The sequence below is a fragment of the Psittacula echo genome, assembly GCF_963264785.1.
Source record: "Psittacula echo genome assembly, chromosome: 4".
NCBI lineage: Eukaryota > Metazoa > Chordata > Aves > Psittaciformes > Psittacidae > Psittacula > Psittacula echo.
This window is the reverse complement of record NC_137738.1, coordinates 3016712-3041419: the sequence shown is the minus strand read 5'-3', so window position 1 is coordinate 3041419 and position 24708 is coordinate 3016712. Positions and strand designations below refer to the sequence as shown.

General features: G+C 42.4%; 1 protein-coding gene across 1 annotated transcript in view; it reads right to left on the bottom strand.

Annotated features, from left to right (window-relative positions):
* The window catches only part of SMYD2 (SET and MYND domain containing 2), a gene marked incomplete at its 5' end in the record, with an annotated part of 28978 nt that extends 8310 nt beyond the window's left edge, over positions 1-20668 (bottom strand). Inside the window, 7 exon segments of the mRNA XM_080616142.1 lie at positions 603-705; positions 2419-2486; positions 5844-5968; positions 8407-8467; positions 10037-10147; positions 17484-17547; positions 20487-20668. Of these exon segments, the coding sequence (XP_080472268.1) occupies positions 603-705; positions 2419-2486; positions 5844-5968; positions 8407-8467; positions 10037-10147; positions 17484-17547; positions 20487-20668 (714 nt within the window).
* Positions 20669-24708: the final 4040 nt, after the last annotated feature.

Genomic DNA, 24708 nt, shown 5'->3' with positions numbered 1-24708 from the left:
CATTATTTGATTGAGAAAGTTTCAAGGTAAACCCAGAGCCTTACTCAGCTGCCCAGAATTTCAGCCACCACTGTTCAGCTTCACCTAAAACCACACTCCTGTGCTCCTGGGACCTCCCAGCAAACACTGCTGAGGTGATATGACCAAGTCCCATGTTTTGTGGATGCTGTGTCCAAACAGAAGTCAGAGAACTTATCTGTACCCATTTACCTTGTTTATTCTGGCTTCAATTCCAGTACGTTGCTATTATACTGGGAGCTATTACAGCAGTCATAATTTGCTTTGATCTTGGAATTTCAAAGCAGCAGCCAAACATCAGTAAACTCAGCCTCATTTTACATCTGGGTAAAGTGAGACAGAGCTGGCAGATACACAGTGACTGCTGCAGGTGCCTTTCCCTTGTTTTAATACAAAAGAGGACACTGCCTCCACGAATCCCTCCAGGGCCACCCCAACCTTCCATAGCAACATCTTACATTTTTCTGAGAAACAAGATCCTTCCTCCCTATGATTAAATTAATTGAAATGAATCCTGAAAACCAGAATGGACCCTACTTTTAGGATGCACGCATACAGAGTACATTCAAACACAGTGCATTTACCTCCTCTCCAGGCTCAATCTCTTTAACAGCTCTGACTTCAGCCAAGGTTCCCTTGTAAGTTACAATCACATTTGGGCAACAGCTATGATTCATCAATGCAACACTGCAAAAGCAGAAAAGTAAACCTTTTCACCCAACAGCAACAAGGCAAAAAGCTAAGCACCACTTCACATGTAAGTCTGAAAGATTGAGTCAGTCTCCCTCCATAAGCTGTTTTTATTCTGACGCTTAACATGAAGGTAACCTTGGTAAAATCTGTTCTAGGGTTATTTATTGTAATGATATGGAGAATGGCTGTGCTAATGAATCATTACAGTTTTAAAATCCTGTTATTGCAGGCCCAGGCAAGTTATTATTTTCCCATTCTTATAGTACTATGGGACAGCTAACAGGGGCATTCACATAGCTTAACTATCTACATTCTATTTAGGTACCCTTGATAGACAGACTGTTTTCTTCAGGGGAGAAAGGAAGAGAAACAAATCTAACCTAAAGGAAACAAGCAAATACAGGAAAACAGAAGTCATTTGCTGCATCAAAACTTAAGGTTTCTATGAAAATGTAAACAGCCTCCATTTCTGAAGTGGGGAAGGAAGAGATCTCTCTTATACAAGTACACAACTTATAGAAAAACTTGGGACTGCTTGGGAAAACAACTCCCCCTTACTACCAAGCTTGGAGAAAGTGCAATTTGCTGCTTATTTGAGATAAAATGTATAATTTTAATTCTTTCTCTAGCAAAATCATAATTGTCTCTTCAGTCTTTTAAGCTCACAGGCATAGCTGTTAAGCAGAAAAGATCTGGCTCTTGCATGCTGATCATTTACAAACAAAAGGTGGTGATAGATGTGTTTCCAGAACATCCTGGTTTCATTCTCTCCTCTCCCCATCATGACTGATCCTGGGCATTTCAAGGTCTTAATTTCCAATCTGTAAATCACAGATACAGACTTCAGACAGGCCTGCCTGAAGAAGGAGAACCTGTGAAGCAAGGACTATCTACTATTGTCTGTATGCAGCACTTAACAAAATCAGGTCCTGCTTCAATTTGGCATCTGGAAGTTTCAGATTACTTTGACACAGATAAGCTACTGGTAATCTATGCCTCACAAGGAAGTCAACCTAAGCAGACAGTGATAACACTTTCAGTACAGGGTCTGCAAAGAACAGGAGTGGAAAATATCCTTCTTGGCTACATGAAGTGGGAAAGACACTTCCATTTAAATGGAAGAGATATTCCTCAGCCTTACGGCGCTCCCCAGTCCACAAACTGCAGTTAACACTTAACATCTGCAGCTTACTTGTAAAGCTAAGAAACATGCACATATTTTTTCCACTGTCACAACAAGGAGGCTGAAAGAGGTTATGAAAGGGATTTACTGTCTGCCAAGGAACAAAGGCAGAAGGGATGTTGTTAAGAGAACACCAGGTGAAGGATTACACCCAGCCAAAACAGAAGGTTGTGAATAGAGCAAATCACCTGCAATCCTTTTCATTTTGATTTGATCATTAGACAATGTCCCTGTCCAGAACCTGCTAGCCAAGGAAGTGTTTCCTACCAACCTGCTTGTAGTTCATAATCTAAGCTTCAAAACAAATTACAAGTGCAATTTTACCAAAATCACCAGATATTTACAGAAACCTGCAGCGAACCTTTCACCGCATTTTATTTGCTAATCAAAGACATTTAAAACAAGACAATTAGGTGTTTAATTAAATTTCTTTCAGTAAAGATCTACTTCCAGAGATGTGCAAGAATCTTTGGGGTTTTTTAAATAAGTTAATTTTAACTTGCAAAATATTAACATCAACCTACTCAGGAAATATGGCTGATCCCAAATGAGAGAGCTCTTCATCTTCAATTGTGAAGCCATTACAGTTAACCTAAGGAAAAACAGAAAGACTAGATCAGCTTCTGGTCTGCTAAGCACTCCACACTCACATGTCACATTCTCATACTTCAAAGTCAATTGCAGTAATTTGCTTACAGTTTTCTTTCCACCTCACCAGTACTCACAGGGAGCTACATGACATCTTAAAAAGTGAAGACAAAGTCCCTATTCAAAGGAATGTGCAGGACACTAAATAATTGACAGTTCCAAAACTTGCACCTATTCAGGACACAATATTGGGTGGTTGCTATTTGGGAAGTCCACCAAAAGAAACGGGGCTTGAAAGTGTCAGACAAAGTGAGGCCATTGCATGAAAGAAAGCCTGACACTGACAGGGCAAAAAGACTTCATTTGGCTATGACAAAGAACCGGAACAGAGCTACACATATTAGGATGTGGGGATGAACAGCAGCAAACTCAGCAGGGCTGGGGCAGTACACAGCCTTCATGGAGCATATGGTACAGAGACCTGTCACAAGGACATCTGTCATCAAGCACTGCACATATCAGCTACAGCTAAAGCACATATAAAGAACAACAAAGGCAGTGGGAAAGACTTGAGCCTAATAAAGACACAGAATAGGAGGAGACAGAAGAAGGACAAGAATATGAGAGGAAATGTATTCCTAATTTAAACAGACACAGGACCAAAAAAGCTCATTTATAAATGGCACGCATGCCAACATGAAGAAAACCCTTTCCACATGCACCGACATCTGCCTATAACCTAAATGTTCACAGAAGCACTAGTAAAGCACTAGAATAACTACTACTACTATCACATGGCTAAGTCCAACTGAAGCTACAATGGGCACAGGAACAGTCAATCAAGTACAGAGTAAGTATTTGTTCTGGAAGGGTAAGAGTTGACAACACATGCTACCAACAATGATACATCCCACAAGCTGGAATGCAGCTCAGAATGGGTTTTAGAAATACACAAATACTTCCGACAGCCAAAGCCACTCCTGAGATATGAAGTGTTCAGGATGAGCTCACAATTAAGAGTCCTGTTTCTCCCAAGTACCTTTGCTATCTTTGCTTGATCTTTATCCTGCTATTTTTAGCAAGGTAGCATCCAAAGGCTCCCTGTCTCTCAAGATAGGCATGCTACTGCTCTAGCCAACGCATAAACATACCTGAACCAAAACCAAAATGTAACTGCTGAATACAAAAACAACAGAAGAGAAAGACTACATCAACAGCAAGTGATAACATAAGGCTACAAAGGCTGAAATGAAGAACAGCTTGATGGTTCTGAATCACAGGGAAATACTTAAAAAGATGTAGTGAGTTATCATCAACTGCCTCCACTAAACCAGAAACACCCCACTTCTTGAATGCATCATATCAGAAATGACAGAAGGGATGAGATACTACTGGTTTCACCTGATGAATGCATGACTAAAAAGGGCAACGTGGAGGGAGCAAAGACACAACAGTAGAGCTTGAGGCTGTTCCCAGTGGTGGAAAAGAGAATGTGCAAACAGAGGCATGAAATTATGCAAGGTGTTCTAGGAAAGGATGAGTTCAGGAACCTGAGACAAGAGAGAAACTGTTTGAAGAGTATGACAAGGTGAGACTGAAGGGGAAGAGCATCAGTCTCGAGAGCTATGTTATACAGAGGCCAAAGAGACTGATACCAGCATCTGGGGAAGAGAGCAGTGAAAGGCAAGAATGGTTTGGACAAAATCTTTGCTCCACTCAAAAAGGACTGACTATACCTTAGATGTGTTGAGTAAGAAACATCACACAAAGCCCGCAAAAAGCAGTGAGTAAGGAGTCAGAGGTATCTAAGTCCCAAATGACTGCCCTGACCTACAGGGAGAAGGAATGCCAAATGGAGCAGCAAGGTACACAACCAGAGACCAGAGGAAGTGTTGAAGCAAAATGAAGGAGCAGCTGCATATCCATACTATTGGTTTTAGGTCAAGTTCACTAATTCTTGTACATATCAAGTACAGACACTCCTCCCCTTCTTCTAGGAAGACTTATGCTGGGGCTAAAACCTCAAAAGACTGTGTCCTGTAAAACACTTCTGAGGAGCATCTGAGTGACTTTTGGAGATTTTAGTTCAAGAAATGGTAAAAGTCCAGAGTAGCAGATGATCAGGATGAGCTTAAGGTGACAACTAAGGGTGACATTAAACCAGACATTAAATCTCCAGAGAAGACTGGATGAAATAGCGCATCTGGGAGTCAGCAGTTGACAAAAGTCAGTTAAAGTACCATGATCTGGTGGAGCTGGTGCAGGACAAGAGGTGAAGTGAAAGTCATAGCCCAAAATAATGTAACCTTTAGGGATTCTGGCTACATTCTAACAAAAGCATTCAGAAACACCCCAAGGAATTGGATGTACTGATGTATTTAAAGTATCCCACTGATGAATATAAATTGTGAAGTCTTCACAACAGAAAGAACTTTTCATTGAAGGGAAAAATAGCATTAGAAACAACACAATGGATGACAAGCAGATGCCAAACATGTTAAAGAAACATTCCCCTACAGAATAACAGTACCTCTGTATTAAGGAAATAGTAACTGTGCCAGGGTACTGCCACCTCAGCTTTCATCACAGCACTCAACACTTGCCCCCAGAAATAAACTTTTTAATTAGATGCTGAAGTTTAAAACCAGCTTATTTTGAAGTACCAGAAGAAAGAAAATGGATCTTTCAGTATTCCACTGGTGAGTTATTCCATCCACTACAATACATTCAATTTAGATGCATATGAAAAGCAGGAGAGAAAAAAAAAAAAAACCCCACAAAATAAGAGATGACACATTTCAGAAGCTATCTAACAAGACACCTTGCCCTTCCTTCATCTCTCCAGATGACCAAACTACCTGACTGCATTTAAAAGCCACATACCAGATCAAAGTTTCAGACTGCTCTTTCTACTTCTCTGAAGTTTACTCCCTGCGAAGGTCAAACACAAGGATGACCCAACCCACAAGGATTTCCACAAGTCTGAAGCCTGAATGAAGGATTTTGCTCCTGCAGGATCTCAGACCAGCAGCCTTCTGCGTAAGTCAAACAAGAGCTGCACTATACTTGGCACACAAGAAGCCTAATTTTGACAGGGTCTAATACAGGCTGTTTCCCCCTTTTCTTCAGTGTTTGAGAAGCACCTCACAGAAATCCTACAGACAAGAGTCTCTTCCCTACTGAAACGGGACATGTCCAGCCACTTGTCCTCAAGGAAGTGGATCTTCTCCATCAAGCACACTCAGCTCTAAGATAAGTGAAGAGCTACCACTCCCATTGCCGTTAACGTTTCTCTCCTTTCACAAAAGCTAAACTCCTACAGCACCATCCACCTAAGCAGGCTGTGTTCTAGCCAACTTACTTGTGCAAAGAGAACTACAAGGGCAGCATTGTCAGGGTACTCCAAGTGCTTTGAGTAAAAGTGATGAAGAGCAGCAATGTCGTTCTGAATCAGCTCTCTCTTTTCATTGTCTAGTTTGTCAAGGTCTGTGAACAAAGAATACATTCCATTTCAGTAACAGGAACACTCCCCCCATGAACTGCAGCTAGACTTAGGTTAGAACAAGCCTGGGCTTAAACAGAAACCCTTTAAGGAACAGCTACTTGGAAGTATTGCAAGAAGTGTCTGTTCTCCATAAACATAATGCTGCTTCTGCCCAAGCCACACAAGCACTACAAGAGCATGCAGGATTACAAAGCATTTTCTAACATCTTTACATTAGCAGGTAATTGGACACACGTTTCCTTTTCTGGGAGAAGGGTTACAGTCTATAAAGTGTATTTGTTAACCCTAGCAAACAGGCCAACAACTGTGGGTACCTGTCCTCAGCTGTCTAACACAATCTTATCAACTACCTAGTCCCATCTACAGCGGTATGAAGTCACAGTCAACATCACACTTCTTAAAACATGCTTTACATAGTGAAACTTCCTCATACAGACCTAATACTTATCAGTACAAACCAGTCTGGAAGGCTGTTTATCCCTACTTTTAAAAGATGCGGTCGTTCCCAGGAGGGAAACTCACTGTTTGTGGCCATGTGTGACAGGGACCTAACAAAGGTTGACAGCAATGCTGAGGCTGGTCACCAAGAGCACCCTTTGCACCAAGAGAAGGATGACTGTGCCCAGGAGTGCAATCCTCCCGGCCTACTGCAGGCACCTGCTTCAGGAAGTAACAAACAGTGCCTGAGAATGCCCGTGTCTCCATCAAGGTATGCTTAACCTGCAGATATTTGAGGATAATAGGAGACAGCGGGAATATCAGTGGAAATGTGCTGGCACACCTGCCAAGTGTATTTCCTTACGGTTTGTTCAGATTTACACTCAAGCCCATGACAGGTTCTAGCCAAAGCTGTGCCCACTGAATCTTTTCCTGCCTGGTCCATGCAAGGTACAGGATGGACCACATACTCCTGGTCACTTCTCTCTCCTGAAGAGCAGACTGTTGGGAAGTTTTTTTCCTAATGCTCTCCCTTCAGTGGCAGTGTCACCAGCTCACTCCTGCTCTGAGAGCAACTCATCAGTTTTCTCTCTCCAACTCAAAATAATAGTGGAGAGAAAAATCATGCATGAACCAAAAAGGCTGCAACAGAGGAAAGAAATGACTTACAGCAGCAGATGTAAATCACAGGAGAGTCACAAAAAAGAAAGGAAAATGAAATGGGAACAATTTGATGAGAATTAGGACAAATCAGAAATAAGAATTTTTGAGTTTCCAACTGACAGTGAGGTGCCTTTTCCTCTTCTCGCAGAGTGTTCAACGTGTAAGGCAACTGCTGAACATGACAAAGGTGTGCTAAGAGATGAGGAGAGTCAACAAGACTGAGGAACAAGGCTCTTACTAACAAAACCAAGGGCTCCTAGAGAACAAGGGGGACACTTCAACAAAAAAAAACACATTTCATCCTTTTAGCTCCTGAATTAGTAAATTATTGAAGACAAGCTGCAGTGCAGAAGAATAATACAGAAACTACTTCAGCACTTACCCAATCTCCTCAACCTCAATCCTACTAACCTACCTGTAAAAATTATCCTTGCCTTAGGCAAAGGCAAATGTTGGCATTTTCCCCCTTCATTTCCCCAGCTGTCACCGGAGCTTTTGTTCAGGAAGCAAGTAAGACTGTACTGTTGCTGTGCTTGGTTACTTTGCTACCTCAAGTCCTAGCAAGGTCTGAATTCATTCAGCATTTTACAAAGGGCTGTGCAAGCCATCAGAGTGAGAAATGTGAATATACAAACCCATTATCTCCTTGTATATTACCCCCAGCACCAAGAAAGAGAAATGACAGACCAGTGAATGCTATGCCAGGCTGGTTACTAGTCCCCTATTTGCTCAGCTTCTAACTCTGCCTCACCGGACGTAAGCAGGAGCCTTCCAGTTAAAAGCAAGCCATTGCCTCATCTCCTTCCTTGAATTATTTTGGAGCATTTAGGACATGGAATTTCAACACAATTATGTACAACATGTCAGATTTGACTGGCAGTGACAGATACTGAAGCACAGTCCAGAGGGTACTGCAATTAGCCCCTTAGCCACTGTCATCATCAAGCAACTGTGCTGTCTCTGATTTTATGCCTCCTGGTAACAAATACCAGCTATTTTAATTTTACAACATCACAATTCTCAACAGACACTAAAGTACCAGTATCCATGAGATGGATGTATGCTACATAATTAATTCTGTCTAGGTTTTCACCCCATTTCATAGCCCCCACAAGCAACCAAAGGGGGGGGGGGGAAGGAAAAAGAAAGAAAGAGCACTGCAGTTTAAAAAAATGAGGAACCACAATTCTCTTTGTTTACTCCCTTCATCCAACAGGAGTGGGATGCTCTGAAAGGTTTTGATGGAGAAGGACCACAGGGAAGCAAGTAATGAATACAGATAACTGTCTCCGTCTACCTGCAAGCCTCTTTTACTTACGTGATTCAAACTCTTTTACAGCAAGCAGTTTCTCCGACTGTGTTCTTTCAGGGTGAGTTTTCTAGCAATAAGGGACAAAAAAAAAAAAAGCAACAATAAAATATTGTATTATTTCAAGTTAGCAGTTTTATCTACTCATGCATAAGCTGGGAACTCCCACCTGCAAGACAAACCCTAATCCACACTGTATAGACTTTACACAAGTTGATGAACAGCAATGAGTTAAATTAACTGACCTCAGTAAAGCCATAGAAACATTCTCTCTGCACCACATTAGACAGCCAAGGATTAACTCCTATCAAATTTATATACATAAACTGAACAGTGTTTTAAATGTCATTTACTTTGTTCTAGACACCCCAAAAGCTGCTAACAATAGCAAGCAGGCAGGGGACAGGCTTTGCTTTGAGGAAAGTGAATAAACTGACTGTTGACAGAGTTCAAAAGCAATGCTCCATTGTTGGCCTAAGGCCACTTCTTTGTAATCTTGGCCATTAAATATGGCTTTGCAGGTGGCCCAGCAGCTGAGGTTCAGGGACTAGTGTTTGCATATTTAGCTTTTATATGACATGTAGCATTCTCCCCCCTCCCTATAAACGATAAAAGCACAAATTTACTCCAATGACTTTTTGTCATTAAACATTTGATTTTGCTTATGGATCATCACTAAACCATGCTTTAATTAAGTCACACACATATACACACATCCACATATGCAGCAAGTATGCTGCTACCTTCGCAGCAGGTCACCAAAATCCTTGCTCCATAGAGTATCCAGATTGCCCTTGTCACATAAGCAGACCTCAATCACACAAATGTGCTTCAAAGAGGATTTGTTTTTGCAGAGAGAGTTTAGGCTTTATAAAGATACACAGCACAATAACCTTGAAACTCATGAATCCTGTCCTCTCCCTGTAAGCACTTGTGTTATCCTCAGCATCCACACAGTTAGGAAACACTGAAATGGAGGTTGACAATGCAATCTTATTTCCTTACCAGTAATATTCTTTCTCTCCCAAAGACCAAGGGCCTGAGATTTCTCTCTTGATCTCTGTTTTTCACCAGTTATCTTTAGTAATCATACACATTTATGCCTGAATGCCTCAGAGGTGTTCTTGGCTCACTGGGAGTTATACACTACACGACACTATGCAGACATAGCTGAAACATAGAACAGGCAACTGCTTCATACAGACACCAGTGCCTGCATACAGGAGGAGCATTCCTTGGAATTGTATACCAAGTCTCATCCTTCCTTCTCTTCACCAACATGGCCTTGGTACTAGCCCACACGTGTAAGCCAGAGCTCCAATCTACCAGAATGGAGGCTGAAACACCATGTACATTGTGAAACTACCAGTAAACCCTTCCAGACTCTGTTCAACAGCACCTTGGCCAAAGGTTATATCTACAGAGCTCAAAAAACCTCACTAGCCTTTTGCCATCTCCCTCCAAAAGTCTCTGGCTGGACTATGGTGGCCCTGATGCTGCTGCAGCAATCTGATGGTCAGTTCATTCAGTGCTCATGTGTTACAGGAAGCTAGTACATGTGTGCTTTGCAGGGAAACTGTTGGTCAATCGTCATTTCCCAGAGTAGGAACATATCTCCCAAGTTTAGCCTCCTGCTCACCTGCTTGGCAAGGATCCTCGCTGTTAGCCTCACGGTCTCCGAGGGATTCCAGTTCTGCCCAAAAGCACACATAGCAGAACACTCCAGCTTGTGCATTGGCCAGTCTTCCTTCTGAAAATGTAGAAAAATAGTAAAAAAAAAAAAAAAAAGGGGAAAGAAAAAAAGCAAGCCATGAAGATAAAGTGATGAAAAAGAGGATGCAGAAAGTCCTGCCACATCCTAGAGGTCAAGTGAAATATGTTTCCTTTAACAAAATAAGATGACGCTCACTAAATCTGAACAAAAGCTGGAGTCACATTTAAGGGGTGCAGCTATCCTGCTTTGTTCAAACAAATCCACAAGGGATGAGTTAAGGTCAGAGCATCTTCATTTATTCAATGGGAAAAAAAAAATAAAAAGGAATGAAATGACAAAGAAGCAAACAGACAACATGATTTATAAATCACCAGTTCTTATTGTTCAGATCAAGCACGTGAGGACAGAGGAGGTCTGAGCTTGATGGCTTTATTGGGTTCATTTCCATTTAATACCTTGGCCCCTCATTACAAGGCGACCCTGGTGTAATCAGGAGTAATGCATCTAAAGTCAATGGATTCACAATCACCGTAAGAATCAGTACATGGAAGGTCAGAACCAGACCTACTGAATTGGATTATCAGATTGTTTCCTTAGATGTTGTAGAATAAGAGTGTCACTAGGCAATAAAAATACACTAATAAAGACAAACTGGTTTTAGTTAAGAATGTTTAGCATATTCCTAGCTCAACATACAGTAACACTTGGAGCAACAGCACAAGCCACTGGGCTTTTGGCACTCTATAGATTTCCTCCAAAGCAACAGAATCTTTCAAAGATGAGCATGGAATCACAGATTAACACTGCGCTGGCACGGGCTGTGCTCAGACTGAATCAAAATTCATCTTATTTATTTATTCAAATAGAGAAGTAAGAATATTTCCACATTTGAGCACTGCAATTATTTATTTCTGTATCTTACCCCAGACACACATTTTTATGGCACTGTGTTAGAACAGACCTATAGTGTTCTGTGTCTACAGCATCAACTTGGGGATGTTGGGCAGCACCAACTTTTGTTTTCAGACCAGATTTAAACCAGTGGAAAATGGTAGCAAAGAAAACATAATAAATTTCACAAATGTAGAATTGCTTGAAATTGAAAACCTGAAAACCTTTTTGCAGCTTCCAGAAAGTTCTTAATTCCCCTTACTGTGATTCACTCAGTATCACGGATCCTGTGTTAGCCCACTGAAACAAAAAATTAAACCCAAATAAATCAATATACAGCAGAGTGACTGAGGAGCAGGAACAAAAGAAACAGCTTCCCTAAGCTACCTAACCACTGATGGCAAGGGCCATTTGAGACACTCTAGATTACCTAAAACACCTATGTGTTGTGGAAAGGGACTCTTCATCAAGGACTGTAGCGACAGGAGAAAGGGTGATAGGTTCAAACTTAAACAGGGGAAGTTCAGGATAGATATAAGGGAGAAGTGCTTCCACGTGAGTGTGGTGAGGTGCTGGAACAGGTTGCTCAGGGAAGCTGTGGCTGCTCCGTCCCTGACAGTGTTCAAGGGAGGCTGGACCAAGCCTTGGGAGACATGGTCTACTGTGAGGAGCTCCTGCCATGGCAGGGGGTTGGAACTGGATGATCTTAAGGTCCTTTCCAACCTAAACCATTCTGTGATTCCACGCAGGAGCAGTAAATATGATCCAGGTCTACTGGGAGATGCATTCCTTGTAGGAGCTACAGCTGAAGGTCACATAGGACAACACAAGGCATGTCAAAAGAACAGGTGAATAAGGATCTTCGTGTCTCCTGCCTTGGCTGGTCCATTTATTTATAGATTTAGCAGGTCAAAACAAAAGCTGAGATCATAAATTTCAGAGTTTGCACACCAAAAACTCTTCCATTGAAAACAGCTGTTTAAATTGCTCTGGGCATGAACAGCTTTAAGAGTTTATTTTATTACGGTAAAAAAGGTGAACCCCCACCCCAGCCTGGTGTAGGATTTGAAGCAGTGCAACACTGCAAGGATATTCAAACCTTCCCAATGTCAGCTTCATTGTCCTTGATATCTCAGTACAGTACTTCAGAAAAAAACTCTACATACAGGCTGCTTGAAATAAGCTCACTGTAAATGTTCTAAGAGGATGCAGCAACACAGACCAGGAGAACCAAAATAGTATATTACACTGTAATTATGTCATGTGAAATCACACTCTCAGCTCTCCCACAGCTGTCACATTACAAAATAAATCCCCAGATAGGCCTATGTATGTCCCATGTATGCCCCAAGACCTTTTTCCTAATAGCTTCTGTTTAGGAATCCACAGGCTAAAAACTAAGAAGGGATAGAGATCTCATATCTCACTGTGTCTTGCACATCCATGACACTCACCAACTCCAGTGTGATTGCTGGACGTGCAAAAAGTGAAGGCACAGAACCTGAAGTCTTGCAGGACCCACACTCATACACACCAGTGAAATAAACAGGAGATACTACCCAATGAAACAAAACATCAAAATGCAAAGTCACATGCCTGTCTCAAACCAGTGGTTTTAAAAATCCGTGTGTTCCCTTTATTCTTTACACATTGTTAATTAAAATCTTTCCCCAGGCAGAATCATACTGAGTTGTATGAACTAGTAGGGAGGTTAAAGGGACAAGATAGGGCTGAATTGTGCAAAATGAGATAAAAGCCTGAAACACCACAAGAAAAGAGAGTACTGATGACTGAGTAATACCTGGGCTGGAAACACTGTGGCAGCAGTTTTCTCTGTGAGCACAGCAGGACTGTATTTTGCATTCTTTTCCATGTTTTTCTCTAAGTAGCTTGAATTATAACAAGTAGCATTGTTCTAATTGAACCCTTGATGCTACATTAATGATATTTTCTTCCTATTTTCATCACATGCACAGTATTTTTCCCATCATTTAGAAGTGAGTGACAACATTTTAGGAAGGGAAGTCCTTTCAAGCTTATGCTTTTCACACCAAAGCATGGAAACCATCTTCTCCACCAAGGTCTTCAAAAGGACTCCACTATCCAGGACTACTGAATTCATTCCCAGAACACTGTCATATAGCTCAGGAAAAACCAAACAACCAAAGCTGTAATACTTAAAAAAACAAGACTCAAGTCCCAACAATTTCTGTTCTATTTCATTTGATGGAAAAGAACCCACACAAATACCAGCCAGAAGTGCTGGGCAAGAGAGTGTAGGAGTTAAGCCCACTTCTTCAACAGCTTATGGCCCAATTATGTTCAAATGGCATCCAACTCTTTAATCCAATTTCAGTGAGGCAACTTCTGATGCCCAATATTAACAGGTAAAGTTCTCACCAAGCAGTGAAGGCATGAGTTTCAAATGACTTCACAGCCATCCCTCCCTACCATCATTTACCAAATGCTGGGCCACAGAGGACACTTGACTTCCATGGCTTAGTGTTCAAATGGTTCACAGGAGATACTTAGCAAAGAAAATTACATTGAGAAAGTTTTTGGATAGTGGGACAGACACATCCCAAGGCAATCTTAAGCAGGGTCTTGCAGCGTCAGATCCCTCTTGTGCAGAATCATTGCAGCAAGAAGTTTGTATTTTCTCTACAGCTCACCAAAGAGGAGTGGGCAATTTCTACAAAATCCCATTTGTAACGTATCCGCTTGATGCTGATTCTACAGGTCTACAACTACATTTTGAGGCTTTCTAGTTAAATATACACATTTCCCTTACTCCCGAAATACCAACTACAGCACTCTTCAACATGACATGTTCAGAAAAAACAGTAAATATTTGTTTGAAATATATTTCAAATATGGAAAGTCATGACAAAAACATCTCTTCTTGCACTTTGTCCAGCTGATCTCCACTCTGTCTGGGACAAATAATAGCTATGTGTAATAACAGATAGAGGAGCTCCAGTAGCTGGTTCAAGTTCACCGATTCCACAATTGCAACCACGTAACCCTCTTAAAACATTTCTCTTCAGAGTGTTTCAGCAGCTAATTTCTGAGGAGAAAAAATGAGCACAGGTCTCCTGCTGTTCCACTAAAATTACTATAATTTAAGAAGTCAAGACCCAAACAGCTGCAGATGGGGTCTGAAAGCCACTATATAATAACAGGCCTGTGCTTCAAGGAGGCAAGAGTGGAAAGCAGAACAGTATGGATCAGCTGGAAATCACAAACCCTTTCAAAAGGAGAACTGGATTAGGGGCTGGGGAAAGATAGAGGCAGCAAGCCCAGGCTGGATCCTACCAATCCACAGAACATTTCAAGGCAGCAAGGACAGGAAAGTGAAGACAACGTCCAATCTCACATGCCCCACATCTGTGACTGAATCTACACCTATCAAAAATCCAGCTTAATACAGGTCAAACTTAAGGTTAGTTATCTAAAAAGGAACATAATAGACAAGAACAGGCAAAAGACACGTTATCACCAAGAATTGTGCCAGGCCAGCATGTGTGCGAATACACGCGTACAGACAGCCCTAAACAAATCAGCCGCTGTATCACTTCCAGACCTTGTCTTCCCTAGGTTCAGTTCCCCACACTCCAATGTGACACCACACCAGCAACCAGGGCAAAGGAATTACCCTGCAAAGCAGGACATGATCCATGCATCAAACACCTGGCCATATGGCAGGAGATGCACTCTTTTCCTCAAGCCAATGTATCTTTGTGTACCTATTCCCCATTTGGAGAAACAGAAAGGCCACAAAGGCTGCTGTGAGGTTTCATTCATTGAATACTTGGAAAGTGTCCTCAAAACAAGGATACTGTATGGCTCAACAGAGTGGGAAACACATGCAGTGTCACTAACTTCATTTTCAATAACCATGGAATTCTGAGGAAGGAAAAGAAACCTCTTTCAACACCAATCTCTAGAAACAGAATAGAGAGAGGAAGATGTCTGCAATTATAAAACCTGGAATGCTGAAAAACACATAAAAAAACCCATGTTTCTTGCTGCTCACTTCAGCACCTTTCTCTTGTTTCCTTCTGATCCATCTCTCGCTACCACTAGAAATAATTCCTATGAATTGTGGTATAGAAGATCTTTAAGGAAGAAAAGAGTAAGCTTAAAACATTTGGTTTTCCATCTCATACAATATACTTCATATGATAAACAGCTGGTGAACTAAATTACGGTAGGCAACAAGGTACTAACCAACACAGGAAAACATAACCATGGGTTGGGCACATGTAAATTTTAGCTGAACTGAGCAAGGAAAACATGGATTTACAGGGAAAATTTAATTTAAAAAATAAAAACAGAATGAACAATGCCATCATAATCCTCAAATACAGCCCTGCCCTTTTGTTAGCATTGCATGAAGAAGTCTCACATCTATGGAGGCAAAAGGGACACATTTACTGTACATCGCAGTGTTACAAGTTCAGTATCAAGACATAAATGTCCTTTTTGGCTTTGACAAAGTATTGCTGAACTGCTGAAAAGTGCCTTTGAACAAGACAGGGATGAAGATGCTGTGCAGCACACACAGTCAGTGGAGACTGGTTTCTAGAGAATATTATGGCTGAAGGTAACTTTGAAAGAATGTCAAAGAATTCGATCTCAGCAACATTCATAAATTTCATCAGACTGACTCAGAAACACAGAAAATATTGTTACATCAGCTAGGGAGTCAAAAGCCATATGCACAGCACCAGCAAGAGTGAAGTGCTAGTACCTGTGCTTGGCATACAATTGTCCAGACATCACAACATCTAACAAAGGCCTTTATATCTAAATCATCACACTACACACCAAGGGACTTGGAGGTAAAAGCAAAGGACCATGGATTAGCAAAAATAAGTTCTACTACTTCCACCATGACATCCACTTGCTATTTTTTGTGGCACAAATCACTGAGCTTTCCTACTTGAGTAAATCTTCCTTACCTGCTTCATAAAGCATTGTGAATTTTATATGGTAAAAGAAACTCACAGTCTCGGGTAAAAAGCACTACACAGCCAATAAATTGCTTTGTTCAAGTATATTCTTCCTTAATCTAGTTAAAAGCTTCCTAAGAAATACTGTCATATGGAAACATTTCTTACAAATAAGCATTTCTTATGAATGAATCATGGGGTTTCTCCTCTCCAGAGCCTTAAGGAGCTCATACAGTAAGCGCCTGCTTTCTTCCCAGCCATACCAGGCTGTCAGTCTTTCAATATTTTGTAAACTATTGCAAATTTTGTTAAAAACTTATTTCTTCTGAGCATTTTGAGTCCTCCTGGTCCTTCAAAAACAAAAGGCCATTTGATTCACCCACAATTCACTAAAGCACTGTGAGAAAGTAGGAATGTGGGGAGGCAAGAGAAGGAAAACTAAGGGGAAGCCAGGTTAGCTTTGCAACTCGTGCAATGGGAGAGCAAGATACATCCTTGAAATAAAACTGGGAGCCATCTCCAAAGTCTCAGGAACTGAACACACACACAACCACAATGCGTCTGCCCAGATAATGACAATGGAGAACACTTTGCTTGCAACCCACACACACTCAACAGCACACTATCATGTAGGAGGTTTGGCTTATTTATAGCTAACACGTAGCTACATGCCAGATCTTTGGCGACTCAAATCCTTCACGAGCACTGCTCCATACCCTGTGCCCAGCACCACAGATCTTACATAGCTTACAATATATTTAGCTAGCAATCTACTTGAGTTTTTCACATGTAAGCTGGATAGTTCTTCCACATCAAGCTGACAGCCCACAAAGGCTAGATACTAGTTCTGGCAAAAAAATACTGCTTTGAAAGGTGCTTATTGGAGTTTGCAGTAAAAACAGAACTAAAACTGCATGCAAATATTTTGGATGTCTTCAGATTGCTCTACCTCAGTGTACGCTTATATTCTGTTTTCAGGAGCTTTAGAAAACAAGGTATACAAAAAGAACAAAAGTTGCCAGAGTGAGTGAGCTGGGGAGAAAGCACGGTGGGTTTGAACCAGTTATGACCACGGTCAGCTGTGGCCACCCAAAATATTTGCAGAGTCTAAAAAACCGCCACAACAAAACCCTCCGAAGATGGCTATTTAGTGATCTGATTTTTCCATTAAACACAGACTCTCCTACCAGTACAGAGAGCTAATATTTAATCATCTGGTTTGTGCTTAAAGAAAGAAGTAATAGAGACATAATTAGTGGGCTGACAGGCAGCTCTAATCAAAGTCTCAGTGGTACCAAGCCCTGGAGCTACCGATCTTGAAAGACTCATGCAGACCATGTCCAAATCCTGTAATTGTCCAATGCACAACTCCATGGTCAGCATCTGGGGGCTGCTGAGATTGGCTACACTACTATTAACCAGAGCTACAATTAGAGACTATCATTGCCACACAAACAAAAAACTGGAGCTCAGAAATCCCCACCCTCTATCCCCCCCCAGCGTCCTCACAAATTATGTTACCATACCTGACATTCCACATCGCAGTAAAAGGCCTGTTTACATCTTCCACACTTGGACAATCCTTCTTTCCTTAAAGAGAAAACAGAAGTTATTCTAGTCTATAAATCTGACTGAAAAACCAATGTACACCCTCTATCACTTTGTGCACCGTATTTTGCATTTCACAATGAAAACTGTATTTTCTTCAGAACACTACAACTACAGCTTGAACCCCATCTTCTGAGAGCAGACACAATGTTTATTTAGTTTCAAAAGCAAGCTTTTCCTAACAACTCTTACTATGCAAAAGCACTCTGTTGTCCTGATAAACTGCTGGGTTTGGAAACATACTATTCTCTGCCACTATATGATGTATAGTGATAGCTCATTTTTCCTTGTCTTCCAAACTTCCCAACTGCTTTGCATACTTCCCCATCAGTATTAATCTTTTCCTTCTGCTCTGCCAGTTCCATTGCTTCTGTCAGGTTACAGAAAGCATGATGTTGTTTCATCAATAACTGCATCCCAACACCAAGAAAACATAGAATCATAGAATAATTATGGCTGGAAAGGACCTAAGATCATCCAGTTCTAACTCCCTGCCATGGGCAGGGACACCTTGCACCAAACCATGTCACCCAAGACACCATTCAACCTGGCCTTGAACACTGCCAGGGATGGAACATTCACAACTGCCTTGGGCAACCCATTCCAGTGTCTCACCTCCCTCACAGTAACAAACTTCTTCCTTATATCTAACCTAAACTTTCCCTGTTTAAGTTCAAACCACGTTGCATTATTAAATACACTGTTTGATCTCCTGTCACCAAATAGCCTGTACTGCCCTGCTAAAATCTGCTCCAATGTCTATGTTTTCTAAAGTGACCTAAAGCTCACACTCTCCTTATTTTTCTTTTTTAATATCTGTATGTATCTCAACACAGGGAACTGCCAAAAGGGAGGTCCTTTTCTGCTTCAAGGTGCATGTGTTATAGCAGATTCCATCAAAAATAGAGCATGTGTTACCAAACGTGACATTTTGTTGTGATAGCAACTGGGATCTCTCAGCAGGATTCAATAAATAGTCTACACACCCTCCCTGGTATAAGTGGCAAAACACTGTCTTAAACTGAGGTAAAGCCACTGGAGCAAAACAGGGTGAGTGTCCTTGTGCAATAGGACAGTATTCAACACTTCAGACATCGCTGGCACTTGAAGTCCATGAAGTGTAGCAAGTCTTGACATTCTGTTTGCTCTCGCAAAGTAGAAGGCACCACATAAGCAAGCCAGGCTAACATCATGACTCTGCTTGCTGACAGTGTATACCTCAAGCACAGCTGGGCAATTAAAGTCACAAATACTAATCAGATGCAAACACAAATCTAGTTCCATTCCGCCCATTTTACTACAGCAGTTCTACAACCACTTAGTGAAGACTAGTGCTGAACCCGCAATCCTCTTCCTAAAACTCTTTGCAAGCTCAAGAGAACCTAGAATGTGCTAGTTCAGTGCTAACACAACAGGGCACAGTCACAAAATGCACTTCTGAGCACTGGCAGGTCAAGTTACACCATGAGACACCCCTCCTCTTAGTGGAACCTCATCACGTTGGTGTGAAACAGGTTTCAGACTGCCCCACTGCAACTACACTGAATTCAGAACATTCCTTGCTCACTGTGCATCTCCTGAGCTCTATGGAAGAAGCTGGCATGCAGAATAAGCAGCATTTAAATAGGCTGCTCCTGGAGATGATCTTTAAAAGCTAGAACTGTTCTCTACAATATCGCTTCACATCAGTGAAGCATGGGAAATATTCTTTGGTCCTCTACAGAGATAAGCCTTCTGGATGTGACAAACAAAACCAGCCAGTTCCCCACAAGGGAATTTGTGGTTAGGAATCAAAGGAAAAACAAACAAACAAAACCAAGCTAGAAAAAGCCACCAGTGTGAAGGAGAGGAAAATCACCTCTAACACTAACATTTGCTCCGAGTTATAACCAGGTAAGCACTGCGATTCCTCAGCAAGCTGCCAGGAGTCAGGACTAAGTCCTGTACCTCTCACACATGTGATATGGTGTGACATGCCACAGTGTCACATCTATGCCCAGCGTTCTAACGATAACCCTCAGCCACTTGCTTTCCATTTCACTGCAGCAGCAGCTGACAGAGAGGTTGAAATACCCAGTGCAGGTCAAACCACCCCTCCACACATCTGCTGAGCCCCCAGAACCCCCGAGCACCCCGCAGCCTGCCAGAGCCTGGAGCTGGCACCGAAACCCGGGAATGGAATGAAATACACAATGAAACACTTGTTTAAGCCGGTACCGGGGCAGCACGCCCGCGTCAGCAGCACTGGGCTTTAAATGCTCATAGCCATACGAGGACAAACCTCCCACACTGCCTGTGCTCTGCCATAGTAATTTGCCAGACGAAGGTTTCAGAGCAGCGCAAACACACGAGAGTATTTCTGTATATTTCATTACAGATATATACATCCCGTTCATGTATATTCCATTCTCACCAATACAAAGCAGGAATTAGGCAATTTGGCAATCACAGACCCTTTCTCAATTATCAAAACTTCATTAAAGTCAATGAATATTACGTTACTACAAAACCACAAGGATCAGTGAAAGTTCCCATAGCTGCAAGGTGACACGTATACTCTTCAGAGTACGTGAACAGCAAAGCTCTTTCGTTTTATCTCCTCCCTCCCGAACTGTTGAGCAAGCAAAACCAGTTTTGAGCTAAGTTTCGGCACGGCGCTGCCGCCAGACAACCCCAAGCAGGGGAGGAAGAGGAGAAGCAGGGCAGTTGTGCAAAGGCAGGCCTCGGTCCCCCGGCAAACCCTCAGCGGGCCCTGCTGCTACTAACGGGACCGCGGCGAGGGCCCGGTGCCCGCCACTGCCTGGAACAGAGGACGCGGGTGGGCCGCCCGCTGCCAATCGAACCGCGAGCAGCCGCCCCGGGGTCAGCGCCGCCGAGGAGCCACCGCCGCCGTGCCTTGGGCCCGCCCCAGGCCTCCCTACCTGGCGAAGCAGCCGTCGCAGTGGCTGCCGCGCTCGCTGGCGGTCAGCACGGCGGTGTAGGCCGGGCAGCTGAAGAGCAGCTCCCCCAAGGCGAAGCGCCGCAGCGCCCGCAACCCCCGGCCCTTGCCGGGGCTGGCGAACCTCTCCAGGCCGCACAGCTCTGCCACCGCCTCCGACCGCATCCCGCCGCGGGGAAGGGCTCCCCTGTTCGTCGGTAGCGGGCGCTGGGGAGGCCGCGGCCGTGGCCCGCCGCTGCCGCCTGTCCCTGCCGGCGCGGGGAGCGCCTCCTCCGGGCAGCGGGGGATGAGCCGGCGGCTGCGCAGGTGGGAAGCCGCCTTCCAGCTGCGGGAGAGCCGCCCGGGATCAGGCTGCCTCAGCCGAGGGCCACGGAGCGGTATTAGGTAGGACGGTGCCCGCACACATCCCGCTCGCAGGCAGGGGAGACCTCCCCGAGACCCAGCAGCGAGTGCCTCAGGGAACGGACTCACCGCACCAGCCTTACAGCCTCCTGTCTGCACATGAGCGGTTCTGCTGTTCAGGTGGCAGCTGACTTCAGGTGTTGTGGCACGCTGGATAACAAGGGCTTGATTTATGTGAGTCCTGTGATCTTGAGGTTTCCCCACCGCCCTTCCTGGTTTGTACCACCTGCTGCAGGGCTGTAAGGGCAGAGGGAGAAGCTGCACCTCATTATGAGGAAGAACTTACTTTGTGGATGGCAGAGCACTGGGAACAGGCTGCAGAGGGGTTGTGGACCTGGGTTCCTGTGTAACCCGCTCTAGGTGGCCCTGCCTTGGCAGAGGGGTTGGACTAGATGATCTCCTTCCAACCCTAACGATTCTGTGACCCATTTCTGGAGTGGTGTGAGGAGCAAGGCCACTGGAGATGATGGGGTGGGGAACAGATGACAGAACATGAGTGGAAATGGCCTATGGAGGTGGCCAGCCCACCCTGCTGCAGTTGGGCCACCCTGAGCATTAGGCCAGGGCCTTGTTGTGCACGGCTTGTGCATGCCAGAGCTTGGTTACTGCTTGAGGCTGGAAAGCTGACCATTCCCTCCTAGTATCATAGTGTAATATCCTGTAGTGTGAGCCAAAAATATCCCATGGAAGTAAGGAAAAATTGACATACAATGGGCTTCTCATTATAATAAATCAGTCAACCAGCAAAGAGACAAAACAACACAAGAACTCTGAATATGACAGCAACAGCCATGCTGTAAATAAAACCCTCCCAACAACAAGAAAATACTGAATTTCTATAAAGTAAGAATTCCTATTCTAGAATTGAATGAATCTATTACTCAAATCCAAATGCAACCCAAGGGAAACTAATAAAGCTGTCTGTATTAAGTGCTACAGCTTTGTGCTTTTTTGCATGTAATTATCAGTTTTACAACACCCTGATACAGCACCAAGAGAATATTCCTTTCAGAAGCACAAGCGCACGTGAATGAAATGCCATGAAAGTGAATGAAAATAGTTTTGGTGCCACTTGTAGTTCACAAGCAGTGTAGCCTGATGTAAGCATCCACAGATTGTGATCTCTGCTATTAGTATCTGTGTATGTAGTTTTGTGTTGCATTCTTTGGGCAGAAGATCATTGGCAAGCTCCTTTTTGACTAAATACACTGAAACCTGAGGCTCAGAATTTCCATGAGGAAGAAAATCGGTAAAGTAGAAAGAAGTAGGTTGGAGAAGCAAACCTAAAAAAGAAATCACCTTGCAAAAGGGCTTTGAGAATGTCACTAAATGAAAGTGAAGTAAAAATGGATCCAGTAGGATCAAGATGAAAGGACTTGATTCTGATCTTATCAACAGTGCAGCATGTGACAGAGCTATTCATTTCACTAAAGCTACTCTTGTGTTGCTGAGCTGAGAATCTAGTCCTCAATTAAAACAGTAGTAGTCTGTAGCTATTCTATAATAATATTCCAACCCAGTCTGTCTCTCTGCATAATTCCAACTAAGTAGAAGAAGAAACACTAAAATAACAGGAGAGAAAGTGTGCAAAATTCAGTTTGCAAAAACATAGCACATCTCATGCTGCCTCATTGCAGATGCTGCTGTGGGTGGGGATCCCCAAGGAGGCTGGCCAGGGAAAATTAAGGCCTATTCCTGCCTCAGGCCCTAACAGTAAATTATCCCATATAACTAATGCATTTTATATCCATATCTTTAAAATCTTTGATGTTCTCATACACAGAACATGATGAAACTTGCAGCCACTGCAAAAATAACGTATCTTTCTGGACCAGAATTATTTGAATTAGTTAAACCATCACTTTTTTTTACAAAGACAGTGTGAGCATTCACTGAAAAACATAAAAAACATCACCCTCTACCACTGAGCTAAATGTTAATCATGACCCACTGTAGATCTATGGACAGCAGGGATGGAATTGGTGTATCCAGTTAGAATAATGATAGTAGCATCTAATTGACTAACCAAGTACCGCGTCTTGAGTGCGAGGACTCTGTATCCCACAGTTCAGTGTAGAAAGTGTAAGTCTGGCTTAAAAGTTTGGACTCTTGATTGTAGGCATTTCTATGACTAAGAACAGCCAGTCTTGATTTTAAAATGCCCTTAATAAGTGGATTTACAAAAAGAAACCTAAACCTACTAAACACACATGTTTTATTTCTACCCTTAATATGCCGTGTTGTCTTTTCAACTACTGGATCTTGTTATAACATTTTAGAATCATAGAATCAACCAGGTTAGAAAAGACCTTTAAGATCATCAAGTTCAACCTTTATCCCAGCACTGCCATAGTTTAATTATAAGCTATTTTGAAAAGTTCACAGCTTTTTTTCTTTCTACATTAGCACTTATAGATAGTGGTAAAATGAAATGATTCAGCATTTGTATCTGAAATCAGAAAACACAGCGTTATAACTGCAGTAGTGAAATCCTGGTCACACTGAAGGCAGTGACAAATTCTTACTTTCTCTAATGGAGTCAGGATTTCATTTTTGCTTCAAATAATGTTGTGTCCAAATAAAAGAGGTCTAACAATTCATATGCATTATCAGATCTGTTCTGAACCATATCTTGTGCTGGGTCATAGGCTTCTATAAGATCCTGTAGGTTCACTGGTAAGAAGCTTGTGAGGAGGTATCTTTTGGGAGGAACCAGCTGGGATGATGGCAAATGTTATCACACTCCTGTTCCGCATTATCACCCCTGTTGAACAGCTGACAATTTGATTATGCCTCAGGTAATGAGGAAAAATCTGCATTTCAGTAGCTCTCTTTTTTAATAAACAGTCATTTAGTTTTAAAAACAAAAATAATAATTTACTAAATAGGCTTTATTCCACCCTGAAAAAAGTTGCTTTCTAAGAGATAATCAGGAATTTATTCACCAGAGTAAAATTCAGCACCGGCCTGCAGCCCCATTCAAACCCTCCAGGAGAAATTCAGCCAGCTGCCTTCATAGCTTTTAGCTTACTTTGGACGGTTTCAAGAAATAAAACTGCTTTGATAAGTTATTAATGAAAACAGCTTTGTAACTACTTTGTTAGTATGTTTATCCTGCCCCCCCCCTTTTTTGGATTTATACAAAACCTGTAAATAAAACATACACTTTTTGGATCTCCCTATTTCATCTGTGGTTTTATACATCAGCAGCGAATCTAAAACATGGGCTTTTACGGATCAGTTTGAATGCCTATATAAATACTGTTTATTGCAAAACACAGACTTGTTATAAATTTCTGAAGATTCTCAAGGCTTTAGCCTTGAATATATCAATATTCATGCAACTGCTGAAGAAATAGCCAACACCAGGGAGTTTCAAGCAACCAGAAAAAGACTGGAGTGCTCTCACTCCCCATTGCTCACAAGACAGGCAGGGAAGTCCATACCCCACAGGATGTGTTGAGGACCTGGCAGGTTTGGGTGATAAAATGATACTTTGCTAAATTATACCCTCACATCTGCAGAGACTTGTACTTCTCATCTTCTCTGTCTTTTTTTAACTTCCGTTACGTCTGTTTTAAATATGAAAGCTGATGGCTCATGAAAGGATGTGAAGTAGGGTATAGGTTTAAGGAAGTCACAGAACAAAGTGCCATGCCTGCTCTTTGAATTCCTTAAAATTAAGGAGTCTTTAGAAGTAGAGCTGTTCACCTTCACTCACAACCTTGGAGCTGCTCTCTGGAAAATTATGTGTGTTTGACAGAAAAGATCCACCCCTGTTAGTCACTGTTAGTTAGGCTTAA